Here is a 27,729-nt window from a genome sequence, read left to right as displayed (position 1 = left end):
CCCTCGCCCACACCCCCCCGGTCGGAGCATGCGCGGGTTGCTTGGCGCCAATTGCTGACCGCCGCGGCTAGCGCCAAGCTCGCGGGTCTCCGGGCAGCGCGCGTTCGCTCCCTCCTCGGCTCCAGGATGATTGGCCAGAAGACCCTCTACTCCTTCTTCTCCCCGAGCCCCTCCAGGAAGCGACGTGCCTGCAGCTCCGAGCCGGCCGAGCAGTGGAACGGCGTGGCGGCGGTAGCTGAGAGAGGGGATGAGGCGGTAAGGCGCGGCGGGGACCGCTCGTGGGGCCGGGGGTCAGGGGGAAGGGAGGGTGAGGAGGGCGAAGAGGGCGACGAGGGCGAGGAGGGCGGCGGACCCCGCGCGACCGAGGGGTTGCAGGAACATGGGGCTGACTGAGTAAACTGGCGCCTCCACGTGTTCAAAACAGCCGCCGTGGCGCCTCATCGGCGGCCATGCTGAGGGGTCAGCCAATGGAGGCGAACCTCGGGGCCCACGGCGCCAATCAGAGGCGAGGGGCCCGGCCCACCCTCCAATCAGAGGAGGGAGGGGGGTGGGTCCTGGAGGGGAGGGTTTTTGCCGCGAAAAGACCACGTGGGGACGCTAGTGGCGGGACCCGCGGGGCGGGGCCCTGGGTGCTGGGCCCCTTCTCCGCGAACCCCTAGCGAGGCGCTGCGGGCCTTGCTCACAGACCTTTTTCCTGCCCTGTTTTGGTACCAAACTCGAAATTTGGGGCAGCGGCCTGTTAGTGCCGGACTGGGATCAACCCTGGGTTTCCAGAGTCCGGTTTTGTACGTACCTGCCGAGCGGGGCTGAAACCCCAAGAATGGGTGTCCTCTACCCTGGGCTGTTGGGTTGGGGACGGAAGCTGCGGGCTCCCGGGAGAGGTCCGCTGCAGCTCGTGACCCGTTTCTGCGGGGACCACTTGCAGGCCAGCCCCGCCAAGAAGATCCGGGCCGGGCAGGAGGAGCCCGGCACGCCGCCCTCGTCGCCACTGAGCCCCGAGCAGTTGGTCCGCATCCAGAGGAACAAAGCCGCCGCACTGCTCAGACTCGCAGCGCGCAATGTGCCTGTAGGTTTTGGTGAGAGTTGGAAGAAGCACCTCAGCGGGGAGTTCGGGAAACCATATTTTATTAAGGTAAAGTTGGAGACTGCGGGCACTTGTAAATATAGCAGGCCAAGCCCACGTTTATAGGATGTTGCTTTCGTGAGCTCCTACTTTCCCTCCTTCAACATACAGCCATGATGTTTTGAATCTGCCCAGTTTAAGATTTTTAAAAGACTATGAGGTGATATCATAGCTTTTTTTTTTTTTTTTTTTTGCGGTACGCGGGCCTCTCACTGTTGTGGCCTCTGCCATCGCGGAGCGCAGGCTCAGCGGCCATGGCTCACGGGCCCAGCCGCTCCGCGGCATGTGGGATCTTTCAGGATCGGGGCACGAACCCGTGTCCCCTGCATCGGCAGGCGGACTCTCAACCACTGCGCCACCAGGGAAGCCCTCATAGCTTCTTTTAACCCGTTTGTTTAGTCTGCTCCCAAGGAAAGAGTGGCCTGGTAAAACCACAAACCCGACTGAATGAAACCTGCCCTTTAAACAAAAGAGGGAGGGGTTAGCACCCGCAGGAAATCAAGGCTGTCAGGCCAATCAACTTTGACGCAGCCCAAAGAAAGGAGAAGGGAATTAAAATGTCGGGAGGGGAACTGTTGATTTTTACGCAGAATTTGGATATAAAACTTGGCAAAGAGCTAGCTAAAAGCTCTTCCAGTAGCTTGCATTAGAAGCTTTCTTATTGAATTCTTATGCTTTCCAGTGAGAATCTGATTGTAAATCTAGTTTATCTTTACATTAGCTTATGGGATTTGTTGCAGAAGAAAGAAAACATTACACTGTTTACCCACCCCCGCAGCAAGTCTTCACATGGACCCAAATGTGTGACATAAGAGATGTAAGTACAAGTTGTGGATGAATTTTACTAAAAGGGGAGTAGGACTCAAATGGTAGTTTTTAATTAGGGACACTGGAGTTAAGCCACTGTCCATATTTCAGTAATAAATAAAATACTGAGATTGTGAGGTTTGGCGGGCCGTATTTTAGCCTGTACATACCCTGTTTAACTTTTACTGTGTGCCGTTCATAAAGCAAAAACAGAAAAGTATGTACGTAAACCGTGGGTCTGTATACTCTCACTTGTATTTTATTTTATCCTTAAACCGACCCCATGCCCGTGAGAGGTAAAGTGTGGTGGTGAGGAAACTGAGGCACGAAGCAGTTAAGTCTTTTTCAAGTGGTTGTCTGGGGTCCCACCTTGACTTGCGTCTCAGTGTTCTTTCTGTCTGACCACACCATCCTTTACCGTTGATGCTTTCAAACTCTTGACTTGTGGCCTGAACACATCTCCTGTTAACAGATTCCTTTGCTTTGGTTCAGTGTATATACAATGGCTGCTCGCTGTCAGAAGCTTGTTTGTGGCTTCCCACGGTGCAAACTATGAAAGCTGAGGGTGAATACGGCCACCTCCTGCTTCCAGCCTCACCTCCACCTTCCATTCTCCTCCTTTGGAGCTGGACAGGGCGGTGACCCTCTCCTCACTTCTGTCTTTTGAAAACCAACTAGAGGCATCTCTGGCACCTCCCGGAAGGAGGCCTGTCCCCCACTATATTTGTGATGTGGGTTTCCTTTGTGATGTGGGGTTTTAGTATCTGCTTGCATTGGAGGTGTTCCATTTTTTTGTTCTCCTTTTGCCTTACTGATTTTGTAAGCTGAGGGTAGGAATCCCGTGATTTAATAAGCACCTGTTAAATCAAAGAGAAGTGAAATTGTTGAAGAAGCCATCGTGATAAGGCTGACACTCCTAATACTTAGCAGACTTCACAATTTTCATTTCAGAGCAAGCACTTCGAACGTACCTCCTTGTTTATGAAGTTAAAAAAAAACCAAGTCATTAAATTAAGTACTAGTTTGCCCCTTGTTTGAAGTATGTCCTGTTTTGAGTACCAATGAGCAATATTGTAAAGAAAGACTAAGAAAAGTGCATGAGACTTCTGAGGATCAGATGGCCCGGTGGGGCTTCTTTGCCAATGAGCATGTGGAGGGTAGGGGATATTACCTGGCTCCTCTGAGATCCTTATCCGGGACCAGAACCAGAAAGCTTCCCCGCTCGGACAGGTTGCTTCATGTTGGGGAATATGCCAGGGGCAGTGTGAGTACCAACCGGAGGAATGGAGAGGCCCATGAAAGCTGCCTGATTGTGGGAACGTCTGAAGCTGGATTTTGAAGGATAAAGTGTATGTTGGCTACGGAAGGAGAGTCTTAAGAAGGAACACGGCAAAAGTGTGGGAATGAAGAGAGGTGGGTGGGCGGGCACCCGATCAAAAGGCCTAGTAGTATTTTCACACCACTGACGGTGACAGTGACCTCATTCTCCTCTGGTTCCATCCCTTAAGAGGACACAGGCAGACTTGTTTTATTGCGCTCCGCAGGTCCAGCGATTTTTACAAATCGAAGGTTTGTGGCAACCTTTCATTGTCAGATGATGGTTAGCATTTTTTAAGCAATAAAGTACTTTCTAATTAAGATACGTACTTTTTTTTTGACATGCAATTGCACACTTAATAGACTACCATATCGTGTATGCGCTAGGAGACCAAAAAGTTTATGTCACTTGTTTTATCGCGATGTTTGCTTAATGAGACAGTCTGGAGCTGAACCCACGGTGTCTCCGCGGCGTACCGGTCCAGGGGAGCAGGCTCCTTCATGTGCTGCTGCTGGGCAACTGGAGTTTCTTCAGCTCGTGGAAAAGCAATTTGGCATATGTCGATGAAAATTTTAAATACACTTAATACTGTGACCAGCAACTCCACTCTTCTGAATCTATTCCATAGAAATGAAAGCAGCAGTATGTAAAGATACATGTAGTAGGATGTTTACTGCGTTATTTTTTTAAGGGAAAAAACTGGGAAACCAGCTGACTGCCCATCAACAACTGAGCTCTGTTGACTTAAAGGAGGCCTACAGTGTATGATGTGAGAAACACAAAAATGTAGGGTGATGAGTACAATGGCCCTCATTATATATCAATAGGTGATTATAAATGGTTGGATCAGGACGGGGTAGGGATGACCAGGAGATCTTGATATATTTCTGGATGGACGTACTTGTGACAAGGGCGTATTTCCTTTTGTAATTTGAAAAACGAAGGGGATGAAAGCAAAGTTGACCCCAGCTTGTTTCAAACACGTGGGTCAGAGAAGGGAGGAGGCACTGCAGCAGGTGACTGAGGGAAGGATAACTGGGTAATGCAGTGATGGTTTCAAGTCACCTGCTCCCTTCTGGGGGCTCTTAGTTGGGCCGGGAGGGGGGCCTGCCCTTTTCCGCATAGTATAAGGAGTCCTTTGTATAAGTTATCAGCCAGCCAAGGTGTCCTTTCAGACTGCCTGTACTATAGTGTTTGATCCTCGCCATCTGGTGTTCACAGGTGAAGGTTGTCGTCCTGGGACAGGATCCATATCACGGACCCAATCAAGCTCATGGGCTCTGCTTTAGTGTTCAAAGGCCCGTGCCACCCCCGCCCAGGTACGCAGGCTTTACAGGTGGCTCAGCTCCAATTGTGATCACTTTCAAATTACAGGTGCACCTGTTTGTGGGACCGTCACTAGCCTTTGGAGCGGGATTTCTCAGTTTCTGCACTACTGACACGTGGGGCTGGGTCTCTGTGGTCGGGGGGGCTGCCGTGTGCGTGGTAAGATGTTTAGCAACACCCTTGGCCTCGAGATGCCAGCAGCACGCCCCACCCCCACCCCATTTGTGACAATGAAAAATGTCTTCAGACGTTTTCAGCAGTCCCTTGTGGGGCCACATCATGCCTGGCTAAGAACCCCTGCCTTGGAGGACTTTACATATCGTTTACAAATAATGAACTTTAAAGGTATAAACTAAATCCATCACTTGGGAGTGGGGTGGTAACTCCTGGGCTAATTTGCTTAGGTTTTCCAAAGTTCTCTTCCTTAAACCCAAGCACTGACCGAAGTAAAGGCGTTTGGCAGGTGTGCCTGTCTAAAGGAAGGGCAGCGTTTCCCATGAATCAGTGCAGTGCGCCTGTTGTCCGCCCCAAGGGCTGGCTTTGCAGACTAACTCGCGTGTGTGCTGGAGGGTCCTGGACTTTCCGAATTGTGCTTAAGATTCTGTTTTTGTGTTTGTTTGTTTTTCTTCTGGCTTGCTTTCAGTTTGGAAAACATTTATAAAGAACTGTCTACAGACATAGATGGTTTTGTTCATCCTGGTCATGGAGATTTATCCGGATGGGCCAGGCAAGGTAAACCAGCCACTGCTAGATGTGTTTTGGATGGATTTCAACTGTCTTTTCTGTCTAGCTTGCTTATATTTTTAAAAGATACCCGTGAAGAACCAGAGAGCTCTAATAAAATGGCTAAGGTTATGTAAGTCAAAGAATGTATCTCACCACCCCCTGCTATCCAGGGAGAGGAGATGGGCTGGAGGTTGAATCCATTGCCAGTGGCCAGTGATTTAATCAATCATGCTTATGTAATGAAGCCTCCATAAAGCCCCCAAAGGATGATACTTGGAGAGCTTCTGGGTTGGTGCACGCATGGAGATTGGAGAGAGGCAAGCTGAGAGAGGGCGTGGAAGCCACGTGCCCTTCCCTCTGTCTTGCCCTTTGCACCTCTTCACCCGACTTGACTGCATCCTTTAATATCCTTTGTAATAAACCAGTAATGTAACCTAGTGGAAAAAAAATGGATCTCGCTTTGATCCTGCAGCCAGTGTTTTTCATGTTTTAATCATAGCATGAAAGGGAAAAGTTGGTTCCTCGTCATTCATATTTTACGTTGAACCACTCAACTTCGACCATTCAGAAGGTGGCCTCAAGTTTTCTCATTTTGACACACGGGTTATGTTGCGTGTGTTTAATACCTATCTGTGGGACGTCTTTCTCATTTTTTAACAAACTATAATCAGGATAAGGAAAGAATATCTGCTCTTTCCTTGCAGTGAGATTTTTGTTTCAGTGAAACGTCTTGGCCTCCTTGTGTTACTTTCCAGGGTTATTTCGTATCAGTTAGGGTATTTTTTCTTTTTTTTTTGTGGTATGCGGGCGTCTCACTGTTGTGGCCTCTCCTGTTACGGAGCACAGGCTCCGGACACGCAGGCTCAGCGGCCATGGCTCACGGGCCCAGCCGCTCCGCGGCATGTGGGATCTTCCCGGACCGGGGCACGAACCCGTATCCCCTGCATTGGCAGGCGGACTCTCAACCACTGCGCCACCAGGGAAGCCCAGGGTATATTTTTTTAAACAATTCTTTCTGATGATGGATAATTGCACGGTCACTGTTGCAAACTCAGAAGTTCGGTCTTGAAAGTGCAGAGGTGAGAATGAATCTCACACAGAGGCACCAGCTGGTCACGTCCTAATGCTTTCTCCACCACCTGATTTCAGGTGGCTGCACCAGCTTACATCTCGGGGTGGTTTCGTCATGCGTTGAGCCCATTATTGGGTGTTCAGGCCAACTCGTTTCAGCCTCCCCCTTCTTTTCTCTTTTAATTTTATTGAAGTATATAGTTGATTTACAATGTTAATTTCTGCTGTACAGCAAAGTGATTCCATTATACATATACATATACTTTTTCATATTCTTTTTAATTACGGTTTATCAAAGGATATTGAAGAGTTTTCTGTGCTGTACATCCTATATATAATAGTTTGCATCTCTTAACCCCAAACTTCCAGTCCATCCCTCCCTCATCGCCCCCATGACAAGCACAGCTCCGTTCTCTGTTATCTGTGAGTCAGTTTGTTGCGTAGATATGTTCACTTGTGTCGAATTTTAGATTCCACGTTTCAGCCCCCCTTGAGCCGCCTTCGCTGTGTGCTCGCAGGTGTTCTCCTGCTCAACGCCGTCCTCACCGTCCGGGCGCATCAGGCCAATTCTCATAAAGAGAGAGGCTGGGAGCAGTTCACCGATGCTGTTGTGTCCTGGCTCAATCGGAACTCGAACGGTCTTGTCTTCCTGCTCTGGGGCTCTTATGCTCAGAAGAAGGGCAGTGCCATTGATAGGGTATGTTTTGGGTTTGTTTGTTTTTAACGGGTTGGAGAGTTCTAGCAGTCCCTTTATGTGGGCCTAGAAAGTTCATGTCCTAAAATGAAGCTTATTTTCCCTTAAAACTGTGATAATTAGGATTACGTTTCCCATCGAAAACTGAACAGAATTCAGGGACTTCCCTGGCGGTCCGGGGGTTAAGAGCCCGTGCTCCCAACGCAGGGGCACAGGTTCTATCCCTGGTCAGGGAACTAAGATCCTGCATGCCACACAGCGCAGCCAAAAAAAAAAAAAGGAAAGAAAGAAAATTGAACAGAACTCAGACGAAATGACTAGTTGTGTATGAGGAGAGCAGCTGGCCAGCTTCTGCTTAGATGCAGTTGGTAACACTGGCATAAACTTGCTGCATACGCAGAAAGATAACACGCGTCCCCAGGCATTCATGTAACAAACGATGCAGTAGATGATGAGCGAGGTAAGTCTCTTGCTTTCAACAAGTTTGAGGGTATATGGAAAACATGAAGAGTTCCACTTAATCGCAAATGTAACCTCCCCCCATGAAAACACCGTCAGCGATAATTATTAAACCTGGGCCCTGGTTGCTGGTCCCCGACACCAACCCAGCTCTTCAGTCTCTGCCCACCCCACCGCATCCTCCCCCGACCCACCTGCGTATACTTGGTTGCTGAGATTAAAAACCGGAAGTCATCCTTGAATGCCCTCCCTCATCCCCTTAAACCCCGTCCTAAAACCATCCTAATCCTTCCTCCTCTGTGCTGAGCACTGGCATTTCTCTCTGGGATGCCTGTGACCGGACTGGAGGAGATGCTGGTATGAAAGAGACTGGCAAGGGGAGGAGGGGGCATGGGGCTGGGAGGGAGGGAGACAGGAAGGAGGAGTGTTTAGCTTGGGCTACTGGGAGGCACTGAATTGGGCAGTGAGGGTGGGGGAGAAATCATAGCATAAACACGTCATAAGTGAGGTAAAGGGATGAACCAAGGCGACATGGCAGTAGCTTATAGCGTATCAGATACGTGCAAACAGGTGTCAGGAGCAAGTCCAGCACTTTTCACACAGCATCTCTCCTGACCTCGACGCAGGCTGTTGGGGGTGGGAGGGATACGCTGACCCCGCTTTGTACTGGGGCTCAGGGAGGCGAGGTCACTTGCCCACTTGGGGTGAATGGAGCTTCGGACTCCGATCCAAGCAGCCAGCTCACCTGGGCGGGCCCGTGGGGAGGCCTGCCCAGCCCACGGGCAAGGGTGGCAGGGTTCCAAGCCAGCCATCAGCTTTAGAGACTTGACTCACATGTCAGTTATCTCCTCCATTTTCTCTTAAGTGGAGTTCTACCTTTATTTCATAATTGAGGCCTTTTTTCCTTTTTTAAGGTAGTAGATTCACATGGTTAGAAATTAAAGGATTTCAAGGCCTCCCCTCCCAGTCCCCATCCGTTCCGACTCTTCTTGGCCTCGGGTAGGCACTGGGCTTTACTGTCTGACATCTCCTGTGGCCATGGCTCACGGGCCCAGCCACTCCGTGGCATGTGGGATCTTCCCGGACGGGGGCATGAACCCGTGTCCCCTGCATCGGCAGGCGGACTCTCAACCACTGTGCCACCAGGGAAGCCCCGTCCAGTGTCTTTATACACATGGATGCGAGCAGCAAGGGGGCGTGTAGGTCAGATGGAAGAGCTGCTTTCTCTATAAAGGTTCTCTGTGAATGAGCAGGATGTTTTGAGGTGTTTTTCTTTTCGTGAAGGGAATAGTAGGAATAAAACCTGGCATGAACGAACTAACTGCTAAGATCTGATTATCTCGGTAATGAAGTGTGTGTGGGAGTGATTTCCAGTCTGTGTCTTAGGGAGGTTTGTGGTCAGAAGCGCCCTTACTCAGTGTATCTGTAATCTTAATAATGGTTCAGTTTGAAAGTAAACAGTTGTTAAAGTAGCTTGACCATTAAAAACCAGACTTCCCTGGCGGTCCAGCGGTTGGGACTCCGTGCTTCCATTGCAGAGGGCCTGGGTTCGATCCCTGGTTGGGGAACTAGGATCCTGCATGCTGCATGGCGCAACCAAAAAAAAAAAAAAACTGGTAGATTGACCATTAAAAACCAAGTTGCACATCTGTAACCCGGGGTGTCTCCTGAGCACTAGACCTATATATTCAGCTGCTGCCTTACTAGGGACCTGGAAGCACATCAAATGCAACATTTTCCCATTCTCCTTTCCTCGTCCATCCCTCACTAAACTTGGGCCCCTGGATGCCCAAGGATAAAAAGGACCGCTGTCTACCCAGTTGCCCAACCAGAAATCGCATATCATTCTTGACCCCTCCCTTTCTTTCCCCCTCTCCTTCCCCCTCTCCGCCCTTTGTATCTATCCCCACCTCCTGCAACCAGTCATACACAGACTTTCTTCTCTCAGCCACCCCACCACCTGCCCAACTTAGCCTCAGGTCAGCCCCATCTCATCTTGCCCAGAGCAGAGCGTACAGACGCCTTCTCCTTGGAAGTCCTCGACCTGGGCTCATGAGCTGGGGTCTGGGCATGGCCCCGGCCTGCCTGTCACCCTCTGTGAACTCCAGGCCCCCTGAACCACCTGGACTTCTCCCCGCCCCCTACTCCCTTGCCTGCCTTTGAACGTCCTGCTTCCTCTGTCCAGCATGTAGAGGTCTTTTCCTTCCCTGGAGGCTGGCTGACTGGTCCTTTATAATGCACACAGCTCTCGTGTTCAGGGGCCTGCCCCATATGCTGTACCCTGTGCTGAGCACCCGGCCTGCATCCCTTCCCGGGATGCTCTGCGCGCACGACCCATCTTTTGTTCTTCATGGGATCTTCCTGAGCTGGCACTGCTGTTAACTTCCAGTCCACAGGTGAAAAGTGACCTGTGGCCTAGGGAGGGTCAGTGACTTCCCTGGGGCTGCGCCACTGCTGAGTGGCAGGGCCAGGGGTTCCATGCCCTGACCCACACTGGGCTGCCCGGCTTCACTGATGGCCCCTCCTCAACCCAGCCTTGAAGGCAGGGGTATCTTGAAAGACGATTATTTGTTGGGTGATTTTTTTTTTAAATTTTTATTTACATTTGGCTGCGTTGGGTCTTCATTGCTGCGTGCGGGTTTTCTCTAGTTGTGGCTTGTGGGCTCTAGAGTGCAGGCTCAGTAGTTGTGGCGCTCGGGTTTAGGTGCTCCACGGCATGTGGGATCTTCCTGGACCAGGGCTCGAACCTGTGTCCCCTGCATTGGCAGGCAGATTCTTAACCACTGCACCACCAGGGAAGCCCTGTTGGGTGATTTTTATTTAAATACAGGAAAGAATAAAGAAGAAAACAAAAATGGTCCAGAATCTTCCTACTAAGTTAACTACAGTTGACATTTTAAAAAATTTTAAGTATTCTGTTTTGGTGGTGAGATAATGCAAACAGCATAGAAAGGTACAATCTTTCACCTAAAGGAACTACTATAAATAGTGTCTTGGGTCTTATCCCCCCTACCAAAGAATTTTTTTTAATTTAATGCACTTATCACTTTTTCTTGCTTTTTTTCCCCCACTTGACATATTTTAGAGGTCTCCCTGTGTCAGCATATGTAGCTTGATCTTGTCCTTCTAGTAGCTGTGTGGTATTGCGTTAACAGAACTTTAGAAAAATATTTGTAATCTGTTGCATAACACTGGATTTATAGTAGGTTTTACCCGATGGGAGCCGTGCACCTCCTCATGCCTGCATCTCTATGGAGATGTGTGCATCATGGCGTCCTTTACCAAGTAACAGTCTCAACAGTGGGACTGCTGGGTCATAGGACAAGGGCACCTACGAGTCCTATCGAGAGTGCCCAGTGGAGGGCAGAGACGGGTGCTCTGCATCCTTAGGGCCTAGCCCAGGTAGTGGCTCTACCAACCAGTGGAGGATGAACGCACGGACCTGTGTGGATGCTGCAAGTAAACCAACCCCGTGAGGAAAGTGGGCGAATTTAGAGCTGTCACAGGGGAGCGGCAGAGCTGACAGAAAGCGCCACAGCCAGAGTGGGTTTTTTTTAAAGTCCTGAGAGTGTCCCCACAATCTCACTCCCCGTCTCCTCCTCTTTCAGAAGCGGCACCACGTGCTGCAGACCGCGCATCCCTCGCCGTTTTCGGTGTACAGGGGGTTCTTCGGATGCAGGCATTTCTCTAAAACCAATGAGCTGCTGCAGAAGTCCGGCAAAGAGCCCATCAACTGGAAGGATCTGTGACCTTGACCCTTGGGGGTCAGGGGTCTTTGAGTGGTTTTCTAGAAGCTGTGATTGAAGTATCTGTCATTTACGAAGTCAAAGTCAAAAAACAATTTCCCTCCTAATTCTTCAGCACCCTGCACAAGGGCACACATTTTCTGAGGAGCAGCAGTGAAGGCAGCCTGGGAGCAGCTTTACCTGGCCAGAAGCACAAAAATCTCCCTGGGACCTCTGGCCTGGAATATGCTGCCTGTGGGTCAAGGTTCTTGGAAGGGAGATGAGGTCAAATACTCTGGACTCTGTTCCCCTTTGTTATTACTTTCAAGCAGGGAGGAGATAAGCACCTTTTTGGTACAGCCAGCTTCTACTTGTTTTTACCTGGCAGGTTAGACTTTAGGTTTTGTTGTGTTGGGTGTTTTTATTTGGAAAGGCCCCCTTTCTTTACCCAGCCTGGCGTTCCAGTCTTGGTCAGGTACACTGGCCCGTGATCTTTCACGGAGCCCTCAGGAAGCCTCAGGTTTTTGCAAGTTCCCAGAAATTAGGGATCAAGTTCCTGACTGTCGTACTGGCAAAAATTGCTAAGGAACCATCCTTGGTGTGAACTTTTACTTCTGGAGGCTGGGGAAAGTGAACTGGGTCTAGTCTATGCAATTAGTTATGTAATTCTTTGGGTGTTTCTGGGAATAAGGTATGGAGGTTGAACAGAAAGGAGGAGAAAAGTTTTTGTTTTTTTTTAAGAGGAAAGATGCTTTTTTTCCTAGCTGCATCTCGTCTGGGGTTTGTGCCAGCATACACTGCCAATGTTTTTTCGTGTGTGGGGGGTAGGGGTGCGGTTAGACTGAAATCACTTTGGGATTTTTTTTCGGCAACACTGGTGAATTTTGCTTTTTTAAAAAAGATACTTAACGCAGATGTGTACATATATATATATATTTTTTTTTTTAAGAGGCAGTCTTTATTAGGTGTGCACCTGCACCCCAGATGCTGTTAGAGCGCTGTTTTGCTGTTAGCTGGGTTAAAGGGTTAACCCCGCGAGAGTTTGGTAATAAAGATTGTTGAAGTTTCGCTGGGTGCCTGGTCCTTCTGGGCCCTGGGCGGACGCCCTTCAGGCTGCTCTTGGCTTGGGGCGGCCCGCGGTCGCCATGACAACCAGTGTGGGCCTTCCGCGTCAGGCCTCGGTAAGCCCTGGGCCGGGTTCCCGGGAGGGGCGCGCGCGGGAGTCGGCGAGGGCGCTGTGGAGGGGGTATGGGGGCTGAACGGGGTCGGGGTCTGCTGGGACCCTAAAGGAGCCACTTCGGACTGGAAAAAGCATTTCTCCACGGATCTTGGCATGCTCACCATGGCTGCGTGTCCTGCCAAGCCCTGCGACAGTGCGAGGGCAGCTTCCCCCCACCCTCCCTCAGCTAGTTTTCCAGACTCTTCTCTGGGCTTGAGGTGTGAGGCCAAGGCACTGGGAAGACCCCCTGATGGTGGCCCACTGACCTGGCAGCACTTGGCTCCAGTAGCTGGGGTGGAACATCCAGAGAAAAGGTCGGTGTCCCCTGCTGTCTGATGAAGGGAGCAAAAAGAATAAAGAAGTCTTGGGATCGCGGGTGCTCGTGTTTAAGTGGGCGAGAAGGGCCGCATCCAGTGAGAACGTCCAGTCTAACACGTTTCTTAGGAGGGCAGGGATTTGGAAATTTCCTTGAGAAGATTACTTCCCCTCTGGGCCTCAGTTTTCTCATGTCTGAAAAGAAGGGTTTATGATCCCACATTGTGCAAAATCAGCACGAAGATGCATTTGCAGTTTTCCCTCTGGTAACTTTGGGGTCCTCCACTAAGCGTTCCAACGGATTCCCTTTATCCAAAGAAGAAGGGAGAAGAATGTTTATCAGTGAGGTTTTAACACCGATTTCCTAATGCAGTGCTGTGAGTAGGGAGGAAGCAGAAAGCTCTGAGGTACCACAGATAATTGAAAAGCAAAGTAATTTTTTTTTTTTCTTTTGAGTTACGCGGGCCCCTCACTGCTGGGGCCCCTCCCGTTGCGGAGCACAGGCTCCGGACGCGCAGGCTTAGCGGCCATGGCTCACGGGCCCAGCCGCTCCGTGGCATGTGGGATCTTCCTGGACCGGGGCACAAACCCGAGTTCCCTGCATCGGCAGGCGGACTCTCAACCACTGCGCCACCAGGGAAGGCCCTGCAAACTATTTTTTTAAGAAATTATATTGAACCTTGGAAGTGTAGTGACACTTTGAACAGAACACAGAGCAGCATCTTAAACGGTCTATGACCACCCCCGCCCCCGAAAAAGAAATACAAATTCGATCACTGATTTTTTAGAAACAAGGTTAATTTTGATGAACTTCTAGCTGTGTAGTTGTAACTTTTTTTCACGTGTTTTCAGATTTGCTATGATTATAGCACTGGGTCACTGGGTATGCAGAGATATGTAAAAGGTGTTAAAAAGTTCAGCTGAGTAAATGAAGATCTAATTGGCGTCATTAAAAGATTCATGAGTCAAGCACCATCTCATCTAGCAGAGACACTCTGAGGGGTGGAAGGCATTTGTAGAAAGGAGAGTGGAACAAGGAAATCATCGAAAAAAATGAAAGTTCATTGGAAGAGAGTCAGTTCAAGTGACAGTGGCTTCTCATTGGGGTTTGTGATTGACACTTTGGGGTAACTGACCAGAGTCAGTTACCAGAGGGCATAAGAGCTTCCTCTCCAGGCCCTCCCAACTCGTTTTAGTTGAGGTTTCCTTTTACTAATTTTCAGTTACCGCCTTTTGATCAAGATCTTCCTCGACAAGCATCGCTGATCCAGAGACAGGCTTTCCAAATTCAGCCTTCACTCCTCGGTGCCAGGAAAGACCTTTTCTGGGTGTCATGTCCCACACTGGAGGGAAAGTGCACCGACCAGAAACTGCCTGAGGCCACATTTGAGTAACAAGAGACAGTAGTAAGGGAGAACTCGCAGGCATTTCTTATCCCAAGTCTGTATTCTGTCAAGGTTGTAAGCGTTGGAAATCATCTCAAAGTGCTGAGCTAGCATCACCTCATTAAGCACATCATTTTCACTAAGGTCCAACAAACAGGAGGTAGAGAACTGAACAAGTACGCAGAGCAGAATTTAAAACAACATAACAAAACCATCTTTACACAGAACCATAAAGATGGTTCTAAACCAAAACCTGCACATACAAAGATGTAGCCAGGAGGTGTGCATAAGATAAGGCTCCTGCATAAGTGACGGTATCTGTGGACCCGTTCATTGTTACAGAGGCATTAGCATCATTCAGCCAAGGCTCATACACTGTAGTATTACACATTGAAAGGCTGTCGATACATGGGTATGTCAGTAAGCTTACAAATGGCCTGATTACATTGGCTGCCCCACAGAGTTTCTTATATAGATACTCGAGAGACCTCATTTTCCCATCCCAGAGTCGGGTTAGATTGAAGCAAAGAACAAGGTTAGGTGGGCTTAGTATCCTCACTTTATAAAACGGGCCCTTGGAACAGTTTAAACACAGTGGCATTTGGGATTCCATTGAAATTACTTCTAGGGTGGAGCCAGGCCAAGTGGCAGTTGAATGAAGTCCAGCTGCAGGTGTTCAAGGGTCTCAGGGCTCCAGGAGCAAGAGTATTTTTTCCAGGATTATGGACCTGGCAGATCAGAATCGTTGGTAGTCTGTTTTTTGCAGTTTTGTAGACGTCTCCCCACCAATGGTGATTCATAATTTGAGTCATCTTAAATGTACAATGGTGGATGAAGGAATGTAAACACAAATGAAAAACAAAAAAAGGGATTTGCCAGGGTTCCAGGAAGAACCAGGCAGCCATCTTGGGTTTCCAAGAGCCCTGACCATTCATTTAGTTTACAGCCATTGTTTACCCACCTTAATTTCTCTGATTCAGGAGCAGACCGTTGCCATTTTACAAGGACATCAGGATGGCAGAGGTCTGGCAGTGAGGGGTGATTTTTTGCAGATGCAGAACGGATTGCATCCACATGTGTTAACAATCTTTATAGATTCTGTTGCTGTTGCCTTTGAATGAGTCATCCAGGACATTTCCCTGATACTCAGGTTCAGTCCTTTTAGTGTGAGTCTTAATTTTGATGACAGCAATTTCAGAAAGTAAGAGAAGAGCAGTAAGAAGATCGTTTACTTGTTGCTCATTTTCTATTGGGGTCCCAGAGGATGTCATACAACATTTTAAGATAATAACTAGAATTACAAGTGATAATCATTGTACCAGGTCCTATCAGATTTCTAGGAATTTCACACAATTTCTGGAACACTTACATACCTGTACAAACACAACATAGAAAAAGCTTAGTGGGGACTTGCCTGGTGGTCCAGCAGTTAAGACTCTGCACTCCCAATGCATGGGGCCTAGGTTTGATCTCTGGTCAGGGAACTAGATCCCGCATGCCGCACCTAAGAGCCTGCATGCCGCAACTAAAGATCCCACACGCCACGACGAAGATCCCACACGCAGCAATGAAGATCCCTAATGCCGCCATTAAGACCTGGCGCAGCCAAATAAATATTTTTTTAAAAAAAGGTTTAGTACTATTTCTTGTTTGACAGTGCTTTTTGTGTAATTTAACATATCAAATAAGCCTAATTAGTTTAACATATATTTTGGTAAGTTCCAGGGGCCCTGTGGGAAAATACCAAAGTTTCTTCCAGGTCAAAAAGACTTCATTTAGAATTTGATTTGGGGAAGCTTGTTAAAAATATGAAAAAAAAAAAAAAGGTTTAAAAACACTGCATAGATAGGATCACAGGTTACTGTCAAACATTACTTAGTTATCTATTTAACCAAAGTGACAAAAATAAAATTAACAGGAAAATATAGAAGGTTATACAGGTGTTAGCAAAACTTTAGCTCTTTTAATATTAAGAAGACTCAGTTTTCCTGAGTAACCAAGGACCTGATGACAAAGAGCACAGGATATCACTGTGGTAAAACACAAAATCTTTGCTTTCTAGGCAAATTACTTTTAAAAGAGAAAGATTTTACAATCTTTTATCAGGAGCAGATCAACAATCCCAGAAAACTTGTTCTTTCAGCAGATGAAAGAAAATTAAGCTTTAATTTTACATAATATTGAAGCCTATTTCCAGAACCCTTCTGGTAGCAATCCAAATTTTAAACCACTTGACTGTATACAGAAGGTAAATTTGTCCTTCATAAGCAGAAGTTCTAGTTTAGACAAAATCACTCTCACTTCCCTTAACAGAAATGCATCTTTATTCTTCATGCCTTTTCTTACCCGAAACACATCCTTTCCTTGCATACAGGGTTGTTTCCCTTATTATTTCTAGTAGTTTCAATAACATATGTTAGAATTTTTAGCCCTGAAAAATCTTTAATTTTTAGTGAAAACTAAGAAGCAAGTAATTATGAACTGTCTTTAATATTAGCATTCTGTGGCTTGGCAAATTTATAAATACTTTTAATAGTTTATAGAAAGATGCTTTTTGGTGTGGCTTAAAACATGTTTACTAATAGATCCACTTCGTTTCTCTGCAGTGGGAATTCAAAAGCAGATAAACCTATGATCAATAATTAATATTCAATATTTTACCTTACACGGGAATGATCCATATATTCAATAAGTTTCTATCATCTAACTTAGCAAAATTCTAAAGTTTCAGGTTGCCGGAAAGATTTGTGAAACTTATCTGAAAAGTTCACCTAAAAAACCTTTTATCTTACATTTATTTAATTTACTTGCCCTTAGCAGTTATGTTTAGATTACTTATGAAAATTTCATCATACCGAGTTATTTTTCTTGACAAATTTGTAAGCCTAGGTAGAATAAAAGTATTATGTTTAATGCTAAAAACTCTAAAGACATGCCTGTTTTATTTAAGCCAACAAACTTAAACTAGCTTTTTTTTTTTTTTTCTAAACTAGCTTTTATTTACTGAAGATTATCCCAGATCACATGAGGCATTTGGGTTAGTTTCTATTTTTCTGAGAATTTAGAATGCCCAGTCTTTAAAAGTGCTTGACCTTCAAACCAACTAGAGCTGTTTTACAAAATAATTTTAGCAATACCATCCGGAAGTAGAAAAATATCTCACATTTAATATCTATATCTATCTATCTACCTATTTATCTCTATATATCTATCTAGATACCTTTATATACATGTACACAAATATATAAACAGATGGAAACAGATTATAAGTTTTCCTTCTTTTGTGCAGGACAGTTCTATAATGTCCTGATCTATTACAATAGGGGAGGTTTGGGGATTGGCAAAAAGGATGGACAGACCCCTCCACTTATTCTTGGACTGTTTCTTTCTCTCTGGGTACACAGTTCATTTTAACTTAGGGGAGGAGCCTAAAAAAATTACATCAGGTTCTGAATATCAGCTTCCACTTTTCTGATCATAAAGTTATTGAATCCTTTCAAACATCTTGTCAAGATTTAGCCAGGGCAAACAGTAAATACTACTGGCAGTGCGAACATGAGTTGTATTTGTAGTTTCCCCTTGGCTGTTAAAGGGAATAACACAGCAGTTTACCAGAAAATCCCTCAGCGTCCCGTCAACTTTGGTAGGCGCCCATATGGGGGCATTTAAGTTGATGTTGAAGAATTTGCATAAAGTTTTAAGGACAACCACTTTCCCACTGTCCCAGGTGATTACAACTGAGACATCAAGCTCTCTGCCAGTGTTTTTTCTTTTTAATATTTATATATTTATTTATTTGGGGTACTCGGGAGCTTTGTTGCGGCATGCGGGATCTAGTTCCCTGACCAGGGAAGTGAACCTGGGCCCCCTGCATTGGGAGCTCGGAGTCTTAACCACTGGACCACCAGGGAAGTCCCTGGGCCAATGTTTTGATAATTAACTGCTAAGAGGGTGAAAAGGGGGAGGCCTAGGTGTTGTTTTAGATACTTTTGCATCTTTAATTGTTTTAATTATCCTTTTGCAATGAATCTTCCAGTGAAACTATTTTGGAATCCTGAAGCATTTTGGTAGCTTCCGCATACCATTTGAAATAGGTGTCTCATCTGTTTGTTCAACTTGGGATCCCTTTCTCTCTAGCGTATTTCTTTCTTTTTTTTTTTTATCTAGCGTATTTCTTAAATGAACAATCTTGTCTGACTGGAACATTCCCCAGGATGGCCATTGTAATTCTATGTAGTCTTTATTAAGACTTTGCCATTTTTGTAGATATCTACAGCTTCTGGGACCACAGTTCTTAGACAAAATAAGCAGGTGTGTTGGAAGGTGGTGAGCTCACCTCTTTGGATATAAAGGATCTGTTTCTTTTAGCTAAGTCTTTGGGTTTCTTGGAGCCTCACTAATAATCTGGGGAGTGGGGAAAGGGTTTAACCTCCAGGCCCTGAAGAATGAGGACTGTGGGTTGATTCCAAACAAATGAGCTGCAGCTGCTACCAGGAGTTCCCAAGGTGGAATCTGGGGGAGGATTCCAAATAAATGGGGAATTCTAGACTAAACTGTTAGCAGTTCCCAAAGTGGAATCCAGAAGGGAGTTGAAGGGCTGGGATTTTTCCATCTGGGAAATTGTGGTCTTAAAGGCTAGGGACTTAGCTTCAGGTAGAACCATCTGCCAGCTCAAGATGACCTGCCCTGTAAAGGAAAGCCAATGGGGTTGCGAGCTTGAACGCAAAGAGGGTGGAGCCCAAACAGAGGGGAACTTACCAATGGCCCTCGCAAACCGCAAGAAAGACAGTGAACGCAAACCATTGCTCATTGTCCCCGAATGTCATCAGGAGTTTGCTTTGGATCCCCTCACTGCCACCAATCTGTTATAAAACAAATTTAAACTGAGTAAATTTGAAGATCTAATTGGCTTTATTAAATGATTCACAAATCGGGCAGCATCTCATCTAGCAAGCAGAGAGAGAACTTAAGTTGTGCAAAACGTTCGGTTTTTATAGAAAGGAGGGTGGGACAAGGAAATCAACACGAGAAAAATGAAAGTTCATTGGAGGAAAGTAAAAGTTCAGGTGATAACAGCTTCTCATTGGCTGAGCTGTGGCCATTTCCATTGGCTGGGCTTGTTACCGGGCGGGAAGAAAATCTTCCTCCTGCTGGAGTAGTAAAGCAGTTGTAGTTGGGAGTGCTAGGTATGTCTCTTCTGGTTGGGATCTGTAATTGATGTCTTCCTGTTTGGGGTAATTGATGAGGAATGGGAGGGTGTGAGAGCTCCCTCTACAGGCCTTCCAATTTCAGTTGCGGTTTCCTCTTACTAATTTTCACAAAGGCAGTCTTGGCTTTGTAGAGCAGGGATCAGCATACTTTTTCTGTGAAGGGTCAGATAGTAAATATTTTAGGCTTTGCAGTCATCCCGTCTCTGGGAAATACTCAACTCTTCATTTACAAGTACAAAATGTAAATGAATGGTGCGGCTGTGTTCCAATAAAACTTTATGGACGCTGCAGTTGCCATTTAATATGATTTGTGAGTGTCACAATCTTTTGATTTTTTTTATAAAGCATTTAACAAATGTAAAAACCACTCTTAGCCCGGGAGCCGTAGGAAAACAGGCAACACGGGCCGTAGATTTTGGCTCCCTGCTCTAGTACTTCCACTCAGATGGCAGCAGTGATGGGGCCCATCTGTTGCGTCCTCCCACTGCCTGGCCAGTTCCGCGTGGCTTGCTGTGGGAGCCTGTGAGAGCCCAGCCAACAAATGATTCCCTTCTCAGGCAAGGAGAGTAGTATCTATCTGCTGAGGGCTTTTGGAAACACGAGACATTCAGTTATGCAAAACGTTGTTCTGGGAACCCTAAGTTATAAATTAATCGTGTGAAAGCTACTATCTTGTTTGTGACTTAAGTCCAGTGGGGCAAGGACGAGGAGTGGGAATTTTTTTTTTAAACTGTAGCATGTTGTGGGTATGCTTTCATTATTAGACAATACATTCTCTTCCTCTTAAAATTCCTCTTCGGCTTCAGTTTGCTCCTGGTATAAAAAGCCTTAAGAGTTTTGGATTGGAGAAGCAAACTTTTTGGTGTCTGTGTGTGTGACAGTGGCTTTTCATCCTTGTCAAAGCTTCAAGGCGTACAAGAAAGAACTGGTGGGGGCTCTGGGCTACTTGAAGGAGGGTCCTGGTAAATGACCTTGTTTGATCTCAGTGGGAACCAGTTTTTAAATTTCTGAAGTATGTTTGGAAATGCAGATATTCGTGAGAGGGGCATCCCCAGAGATCAATACATTGCTCCTCAATTGTGTACTTCCTGTGTCCCTCTCAGTTAGTGGTATTTGGGGTGATGAAGGGGGGATCTGGCTTCTAGAAAATGCTATGCCATAAACAGAGTGTCCAGGGAGAACTGAGCCACAGAAAGAGTTCTTTGTGTGTGTGGAACAGGAGGGGGAAGTGTTTCTAGTCTTTTGAGAATAAGGAATTTCATAAAAAAAAAAAAATTAAGTGCCTGTTATGAGCAAGCCACCATGCTAGAAGTTCAGTGCACACAATTTCGTTTAATTTTCTCAACCACGTGGTGAAGTAATTAGACGAAGAAACAGGCTTGGCTATTTGCCCAAAGCCACAGGTGACAGAGCAAGGATTCAAACTCAAGTCAACCTGATTTCAAAGCCCAATAGCCTTACCACTCCTGACACTCTGCCCAGATCACAATTATTTGGAGTCATCGAGGAGGGATTTTCAATGGAGTGTTAACGAAATTTCCCTGAGTCACAGATGGCTCTCCCCAGAGACATAGGAGACCACGTCTATATTTTGAGAGATGTTTCTTCCGAAGGATTGTATGAGCTACTCTAGAGTGAAGTAGGCTTGATAAATAATCTAAGCACCATCATCGGCTGAGTCCTCGAGCTGCATTATTTCATCCCCAGCTCCTATAAAACACATGTGCTGCTCTCCCAGGCTCCCGCTGTGATACCCAGGCTCCAAGAGGACACGGCAGCAGGTGAGAAATATGCTTCCCGCTTACAAGTCCAATGAAGAAAATTCCAAGAAGTCCACTATTTGATAACTCTTCCTTCTTGGAAAACAAGCCCAGAAATGAAGCTGCTCTGGCATGGTGAAGGCTGCACCTGCACAGTCACTGTTGAAATCATTTTTTCATCAGTTCAGGGCCCTTACAGATTTGCCCACTTGCCAAGCCACTGAACTGCGGTCCCCTTAGCTTTTCTTGGAGCACAATGCAATGCCACCCCCACTTCAAAAAAAATTTTTATTGGAGTATGGTTGCTTTACAATGTTGTGTTAGCCTCCACTGCACAACAGAATTCATCAGCCATACACGTACAGATATCCCCTCCCTTTTGGACTTGCCTCCCATTTAGGTTACCACAGTGCATTAGGTAGAGTTCCCTGTGATATATAGTATGTTCCCATCGGTTGTTGCAATGCCCTTGTGTGTGGCCTCTGCTTTCCCTGCTCTGGCTTGGACCTGGACGTGACCTTTATCCTACATGCCTCGGGCTCTCCTCGAGCTGTAGAACACTCTGTCACTGTGGCATAGGCTGGATTTCTGTCTTTCCCGCCAGCCCGAGCGAGAGCCAGCTGACCCTGGCTGGGAACGGAGCTGTTTTGTTTCTTTTTCCCCCACAAGTCCCGAAAAATAGGAAACATTTCATCAAGTGGCATCTTCCTGGAGAGGGTTTTACAAAATCTCTTCGGGGGAGAGGAGCCAGAAGAGTTTTTGATAACGATCATCTTAACCCATTCGAGCCTTCACTGTGGGCTTTTTCCAGAAGCCATTTCTCAAACACCCAACAACCTGCATGGGGTTAATTTTCAGCATGTCACAGGAGGGCCAGAATGACTTTGGACTTTAGCTGCGCCGTGGCTTAGATATCTAGGGATTTTGAAATAAAGCGAGTGATGGGATTAAAAGGAGGGAGGCAGAACTGCTCCCACTTCACCTGGGTTATGCCTCCTCTTCAGAATCTTGAAAGTTAAGCGCTCTGGGGATATTTTTAAATGGCAGGGGCCAGTTAATCTAAAAGTGACATTTACAGTCACGGCAGTGAGCAACTAGCTGGCTGAGATGCAGGTCCTCGGCTGACAGGGAACCCGGAAAACCTCAGCCTGAACGCACAATTGAGAGGATACGGGGAAAGAAAAGGTGGAGAGATAGTGGTAAGTGAGTTCCCCCCCTCCCTGGGGTCACTGATCATTCAGCCAGCATCCATGTGAATAGGAACTTAACACATAGTGAGGGCAGCCCCTGGACAGAGGCTTGCATGCGGGCACAGAGGCACGGCTGTTTGCGGGAAGCTGACGTAAAGGGCTCGAAATGTAATGTAGATGAAGGACCTTTTCTTTGCTTCTGTAAATGGTTATGTTGCTGGGGATCCCTGTGCAAACTTTTATCAGCTCCACACACCAAAATAGTTTAGGCTTTAGTTTTACCTACAAGGCAATTCTGGGAGATTTTGGCCCCCAAAGCTTCTGTCTTCAAGAAGAGAATTCTGGGGCTTTCCTGGTGGCGCAGTGTTTGAGAGTCCGCCTGCCGATGCAGGGGACGCGGGTTCGTGCCCCGGTCCGGGAGGATCCCACATGCCGCGGGGCGGCTGGGCCCGTGAGCCATGGCCGCTGAGCCTGCGCGTCCGGAGCCTGTGCTCCGCAGCGGGAGGGGCCGCAACAGTGAGAGGCCCGCGTACCGCAAAAAAAAAAAATAAAAGAGAATTCTGTTTCTTATAGATGTCCAATCTCTCAGACTGTTGTTCATTTTTTTTAAAAAAAGCAGACTCTGAGAGTAAAGCATTTCTGGTGGTCCTCTGTTGCTAGAAAGACAATTTTCTTTCATTTTTAAAAAGCGTAGTACAGAGTAAAAGCCTTGAAGCAGCACAAAGTAAAATGAGGCGTCTTCGTGAACCGTCCTCTGTCTGTCCCTCCTCCTCCCGGGAGGCACTATCCCCTCACCTTTTACAAGGCACAGTTTGGTATAAAGCTTCCCAGGACTTGTTTCCTTCAGGTGTTTTGTTCTGGGCATTCACTGTGTAATCATATCTCTCACGTCAATCATTACTGTTATTTTAACATAAACAAGCAGGGCTGAGGGGGAGTTCCCGGGAAGCAGGTCTTTCAGTTTAAAAGCTGAAAGGTATAGACATTGTTTTCTAAATAATTTTTCCTTCCAACAGTGTCTTGGGGGATCTTTACAAGATGTGATTTCTTTACTGACTTCTCCAGATTTTAAATGGAAATACCCAGCCAATCCTAAGTCAGGTGATCAGAGGTGCAAACATCCCCAAATCGTGACGTTAGTTGAAGAGCTCTCGGAAGGCTTTTTATATTCATGCAAAAGAGGTTTATTTGCTCCTGCTCTGGTGTCACGTAAACTCCCTCAGACTCTAATGACCTTCAGATCTGAGACAGAATTTATACTATGACGTTATACGAGATACTTGATCTTTTTAAAGAAATAAATTTATTTATTTATTTTTGGCTGTGTTGGGTCTTTGTTGCTGTGCACGGGCCTTCTCTAGTTGCAGCGAGCGGGGGCTACTCTTCGTTGCGGTGCACGGGCTTCTCATTGCGGTGGCTTCTCTTGTTGTGGAGCACGGGCTCTAGGCACACAGGCTTCAGTAGTTATGGTACACGGGCCCAGTAGTTGTGGCTCGTGGGCTCTAGAGCACAGGCTCAGTAGTTGTGGCACACAAGCGTAGTTGCTCTGTGGCATGTGGGATCTTCCCGAACCAGGGCTCGAACCTGTGGCTCCTGCATCGGCAGGTGGATTCTTAACCACTGCACCACCAAGGAATTCCGAGATACTTGATCTTTATGGGGAAATAAACATTTTAATCTTTTGAAATGGAGTTTCCTCAAAGTCTTATCCCCATAGAAACGTTGGGATACCTTATTCTAAAGCTTCCTCCGCATTTTGACTCAGGGATCTTACTTCGGAGGAGAGTGTTATCTGTTCCTTGGGGAAGCCTGGAAGCATGGTCAGAAATCTTGCATTTTATCTGAAAACATCATGTACAGTTCACATTCTGTTTTAGTAGATCTCTTTGTTATTATAACAGTAAGCTTATGACCATAGAGTAAGATGGTTCTCCAGGAAGATAGTCTATGTTCCATTATTCTAGGGATCCAGGGCTGCTGAGTAGAGCAAGGAAACCGACGTATGGATTACTGAGTGGTTGGCATGTGCCAGGTGTTCACCCACAAGGACACTCCTGGTAAGGAGATATTATTTACTCCTTTTCACAGCAGGAAACCAAGGTTTGGAGAATTTTGGTGACAGGCTCAGGTCAGTCAGATGACAAATGTCAGAGCCTCCACCCAGGTCACTCCCACATCAGAAGTCCCGCTCTCTGCCCCCCTGGGGCACCCAGCACACATTTAGCCACCCCGACCTGTGCTGGGGTCCCAGGAAAACAAGCACACTCTTCCGGGGTTTTGTGCCAGTCCTGTTGGACTCACTAAAGCGCCACCTGTTCAAATCAAATTAAATCACGAGTGGCAGTGATATTAGAGGGAAACCTTGAATGCAGCCTCCTTTCTATTTAGAAGTAAATCTGTCGCAGGCTCCAGTACTAACTAGAATAATCGGTTGTTGGAAACGCCTCTCTTAGCAGCCTTCCTCCACTCTGTTATAAGGAAAGCTGTGCTCTCTTATTTCCACACTCCCAGTAAAGTGGGGCTTTCGGAGCCCTCCTGCTGTGGAATAACCGGTGCAACGTGGAAAAACTCCTCTGGTTCCAAGCAGTTCAGGAAACATTGGGCTGCCTGTGGGGAACCCAGACCCTTTCCAGCAGGACTTGTCAGAGCCTTTCCTGGGCTCACCTGCAGTGGGACCCTCCAGGATGTGACTTTGGGATTTGACAAGGATGGGGACTGTCTTTTGTACTGCACAGCCACCTCTTGAGAAGCATGGAACAATTTAATGCCTTCCTCCCTTCCTTTCAAGAATCCTGGGAGGCAGGATCGTGGAAGGATAAGATTCCAGGCTTGAACTCCTAAGCAGGGTTCAAAGGCTGTGTGTGTGTATGTGTGTGTGTGTGTGTGTGTGTGTGTGTGTGTGTGTTTGAGTACACGGAGCTCAGGCTCCCAGGGCTCTGGATGGATTGGAACAGGGAGATCTGCTAACAGATGATTGCACTAACTCAGCTTTGGGTGGAGCTGGGTATAGGAGAAGTGATGGAGAAAACACATGTGCGCGTGCACACACACACAGACACGCACACACAGCAGCTGGACAGCCCAACTCGGGTCCCCGACCTGCCACTTGATGACGTGACCTTGGGCAACAGACTCCCGCTCTGCACCTCGTCTCCATTCGCAAGGCAGGAGTGCATCCTTCATAGAGTTTTTGCAGACCTTTAAAGGGATGACAAATGTAAACTATGCAGCATAATGCCTGGGAGGTAGTAAGTGTGCAACAAATATAGCCTTTATTATTATTCAACAATTTCATTGGTTTCTCGAAGAACTGCTTACGTTCCTCCCGCTGTGTCTACACCGGATCTACCGAAGAGCCCTATTTCCAGAGTCATTTTTTCAGATGCCTGCTTGCTAGGAAAGGGGTGGGTGGGGAAAGATTAAACCTGGGTAGACTTGGGTTTCAGGCCCCGGCTACCCTCCCAGAATTGACTTTCAAGGCGGGGAGACAGGTATGCACGTACCAGTGACCTCACACACAACTGCACGCTGTGATGAGTGCCGGGAGGGCGAGGGCAGGGAGCCGTGAGGGCGCAGAGCAGATGCTGGACATTCTAGGTGTTCTATCTCCTGCAGTCCCTTATATCACAGGGAGGGGGAGCAGGGTGCCTGTCCAGGTGGTTGCCCCGCGCCTCAACTTGGCACTCACACCCTTGAGGCAGGAGGACTGGGCTGGGAGGCAGGAGGGCTGGACGACCAGACACACCTGAGCCAGGTGCGGGTATCCATGTGTCCAAGAGGTACTTACCGATCCTTCCGTGTGTGAGGCACTGCACTGGGGAGCGGAGAGCAAGACAAAGCTGGTCCTTGTCCTCAGGAAGCTTACATGCCACTGGGGCAGATGGATGAGAGTATGAGTGAAAATATGGTATCATTTCAGCAGGTGATAATTGACAAGGGAAGGGATGTGTCATAGAGAATAAGACAGACCCATAGGGGGTCAGGGCAAGTCTAGCGGGGGAACGCTGGAGCCAAAGACAAAAATAAAGGAGCAAGAGATAACCATGCCAGGCGGAAGGAGGCAGGGAAGGGAAGAGCATTCCAGAACATGGGCCAACGCCTCTGGGACTGAAGGGGACCACTGTGGCCAGATCACCAGGACCATGTGGACCATGGGAAGCAGTGCAAGTTAAGTTCAGCTGCTCACTGCCAGCATGACCTTGGGTGAGTTTTTTTTGTTTTTTGGCTTGGGTCTTCGTTGCTGTGCACAGGCTTTCTCTAGTTGCGGCGAGCGGGGGCTGCTCTTCGTTGTGGTGCGCGGGCTTCTCATTGTGGTGACTTCTCTTGTTGCGGAGCATGGGCTTCAGTAGTTGTGGCACACAGGCTTAGTTGCTCTGCGGCATGTGGGATCTTCCTGGACCAGGGCTCGACCCTGTGGCTCCTGCATTGGCAGGCGGATTCTTAACCACTGTGCCACTGGGGAAGTTCCCTTGGGTGAGCTTAACTTCTCTAACCCTGAGTTTCTTCCTCAATAAAATATGGCTTCTGGTGACACTGATCTCACAGGGCAGAGTGAGGTCATGATTAGAAAATGCCCAGTACAAGGCATATATCCAGAAAAGATGAAAACTCTAATTCGAAAAGATCCATGCACCCCAATGTTTGAAGCAGCACTATTTACAATAGCTAAGACATGGAAGCAACCTAAATGTTCACTGACAAAGGTTGGATAAAGAAGATGCGGTACATTTAGGTTGGTTCCGTGTCCTGGCTATTGTAAATAGTTAGCTAGTGGGAAGCAGCCGCATAGCACAGGGATATCAGCTGGGTGCTTTGTGACCGCCTGGAGGGGTGGGATAGGGAGGGTGGGAGGGAGGGAGACACAAGAGGGAGGGGATATGGGGACATGTGTATGCCTACGGCTGATTCACTTTGGTGTACAACAGAAACTAACACAGTATTGTGAAGCAGTTATACTCCAATAAAGATCTATTAAAAAATAAAAGATGTGGTACCTATAAAAAGAGTGAAATAATGCCATCTGCAGCAACACGGATGGACCTAGAGATTTTTAAACTAAGTGAAGTAAGTCAGACGAAGACAAATATCATATGATATCACTTATATGTGGAATCTGAAAGAATGATACAAATGAACTTATTTACAAAACAAATAGGCTCACAGACATAGAAAACATGGTTACCAAAGGGGAAAGATGGGGGAGGGATAAATTAAGAGTTTGGGATATGTACTATATAGAGAATAAATAAAGAACAAGGGCCTACTGTACAGCACAGGGAAGTATATTCAATATCTTGTAATAGCCTTTAATAAAAAAGAATCTGAGAAAGAATATATATATAACTGATTACATAATTGACATCCTTATATAATTATATAATTGACATCCCATCCCTTTTGT

General features: G+C 47.0%; 2 protein-coding genes across 2 annotated transcripts in view; both read left to right on the top strand.

Annotated features, from left to right (window-relative positions):
* The first annotated feature begins 58 nt into the window (after window positions 1-58).
* Window positions 59-12,288, top strand: UNG (uracil DNA glycosylase). The gene is made up of 7 exons (XM_024741429.1): window positions 59-255; window positions 926-1,132; window positions 1,845-1,940; window positions 4,470-4,567; window positions 5,218-5,306; window positions 6,890-7,068; window positions 11,133-12,288. Exons 1-7 carry the CDS (start codon window positions 127-129, stop codon window positions 11,271-11,273), a joined length of 939 nt encoding a protein of 312 aa, XP_024597197.1. The 5' UTR covers window positions 59-126; the 3' UTR covers window positions 11,274-12,288.
* Window positions 1,839-27,729, top strand: part of ACACB (acetyl-CoA carboxylase beta) — a 144,178-nt gene continuing 118,287 nt past the window's right edge. Inside the window, exon 1 of the mRNA XM_024741428.1 lies at window positions 1,839-1,940. The gene's annotated coding sequence lies outside the window, so the exon portion shown is untranslated. The remainder of the gene's footprint in view (window positions 1,941-27,729) is intronic.

The sequence above is a fragment of the Neophocaena asiaeorientalis genome, unplaced genomic scaffold (genome assembly GCF_003031525.2).
Source record: "Neophocaena asiaeorientalis asiaeorientalis breed wild unplaced genomic scaffold, Neophocaena_asiaeorientalis_V1.1 scaffold648, whole genome shotgun sequence".
Classification (NCBI taxonomy): domain Eukaryota; kingdom Metazoa; phylum Chordata; class Mammalia; order Artiodactyla; family Phocoenidae; genus Neophocaena; species Neophocaena asiaeorientalis.
The sequence above is the reverse complement of the archived record's forward strand: the minus strand, read 5'-3'. Positions and strand labels throughout refer to the sequence as shown.

Bases quoted from the DNA above. Each gene is read 5' to 3' on its own strand.
- UNG (XM_024741429.1), top strand. From the start codon at position 127: ATGATTGGCCAGAAGACCCTCTACTCCTTCTTCTCCCCGAGCCCCTCC. The intron at 1,133-1,844 runs GTAAAGTTGGAG...TCTTTACATTAG, and splicing joins GGAAACCATATTTTATTAAG to CTTATGGGATTTGTTGCAGA. The intron at 4,568-5,217 runs GTACGCAGGCTT...GCTTGCTTTCAG, and splicing joins CCCGTGCCACCCCCGCCCAG to TTTGGAAAACATTTATAAAG.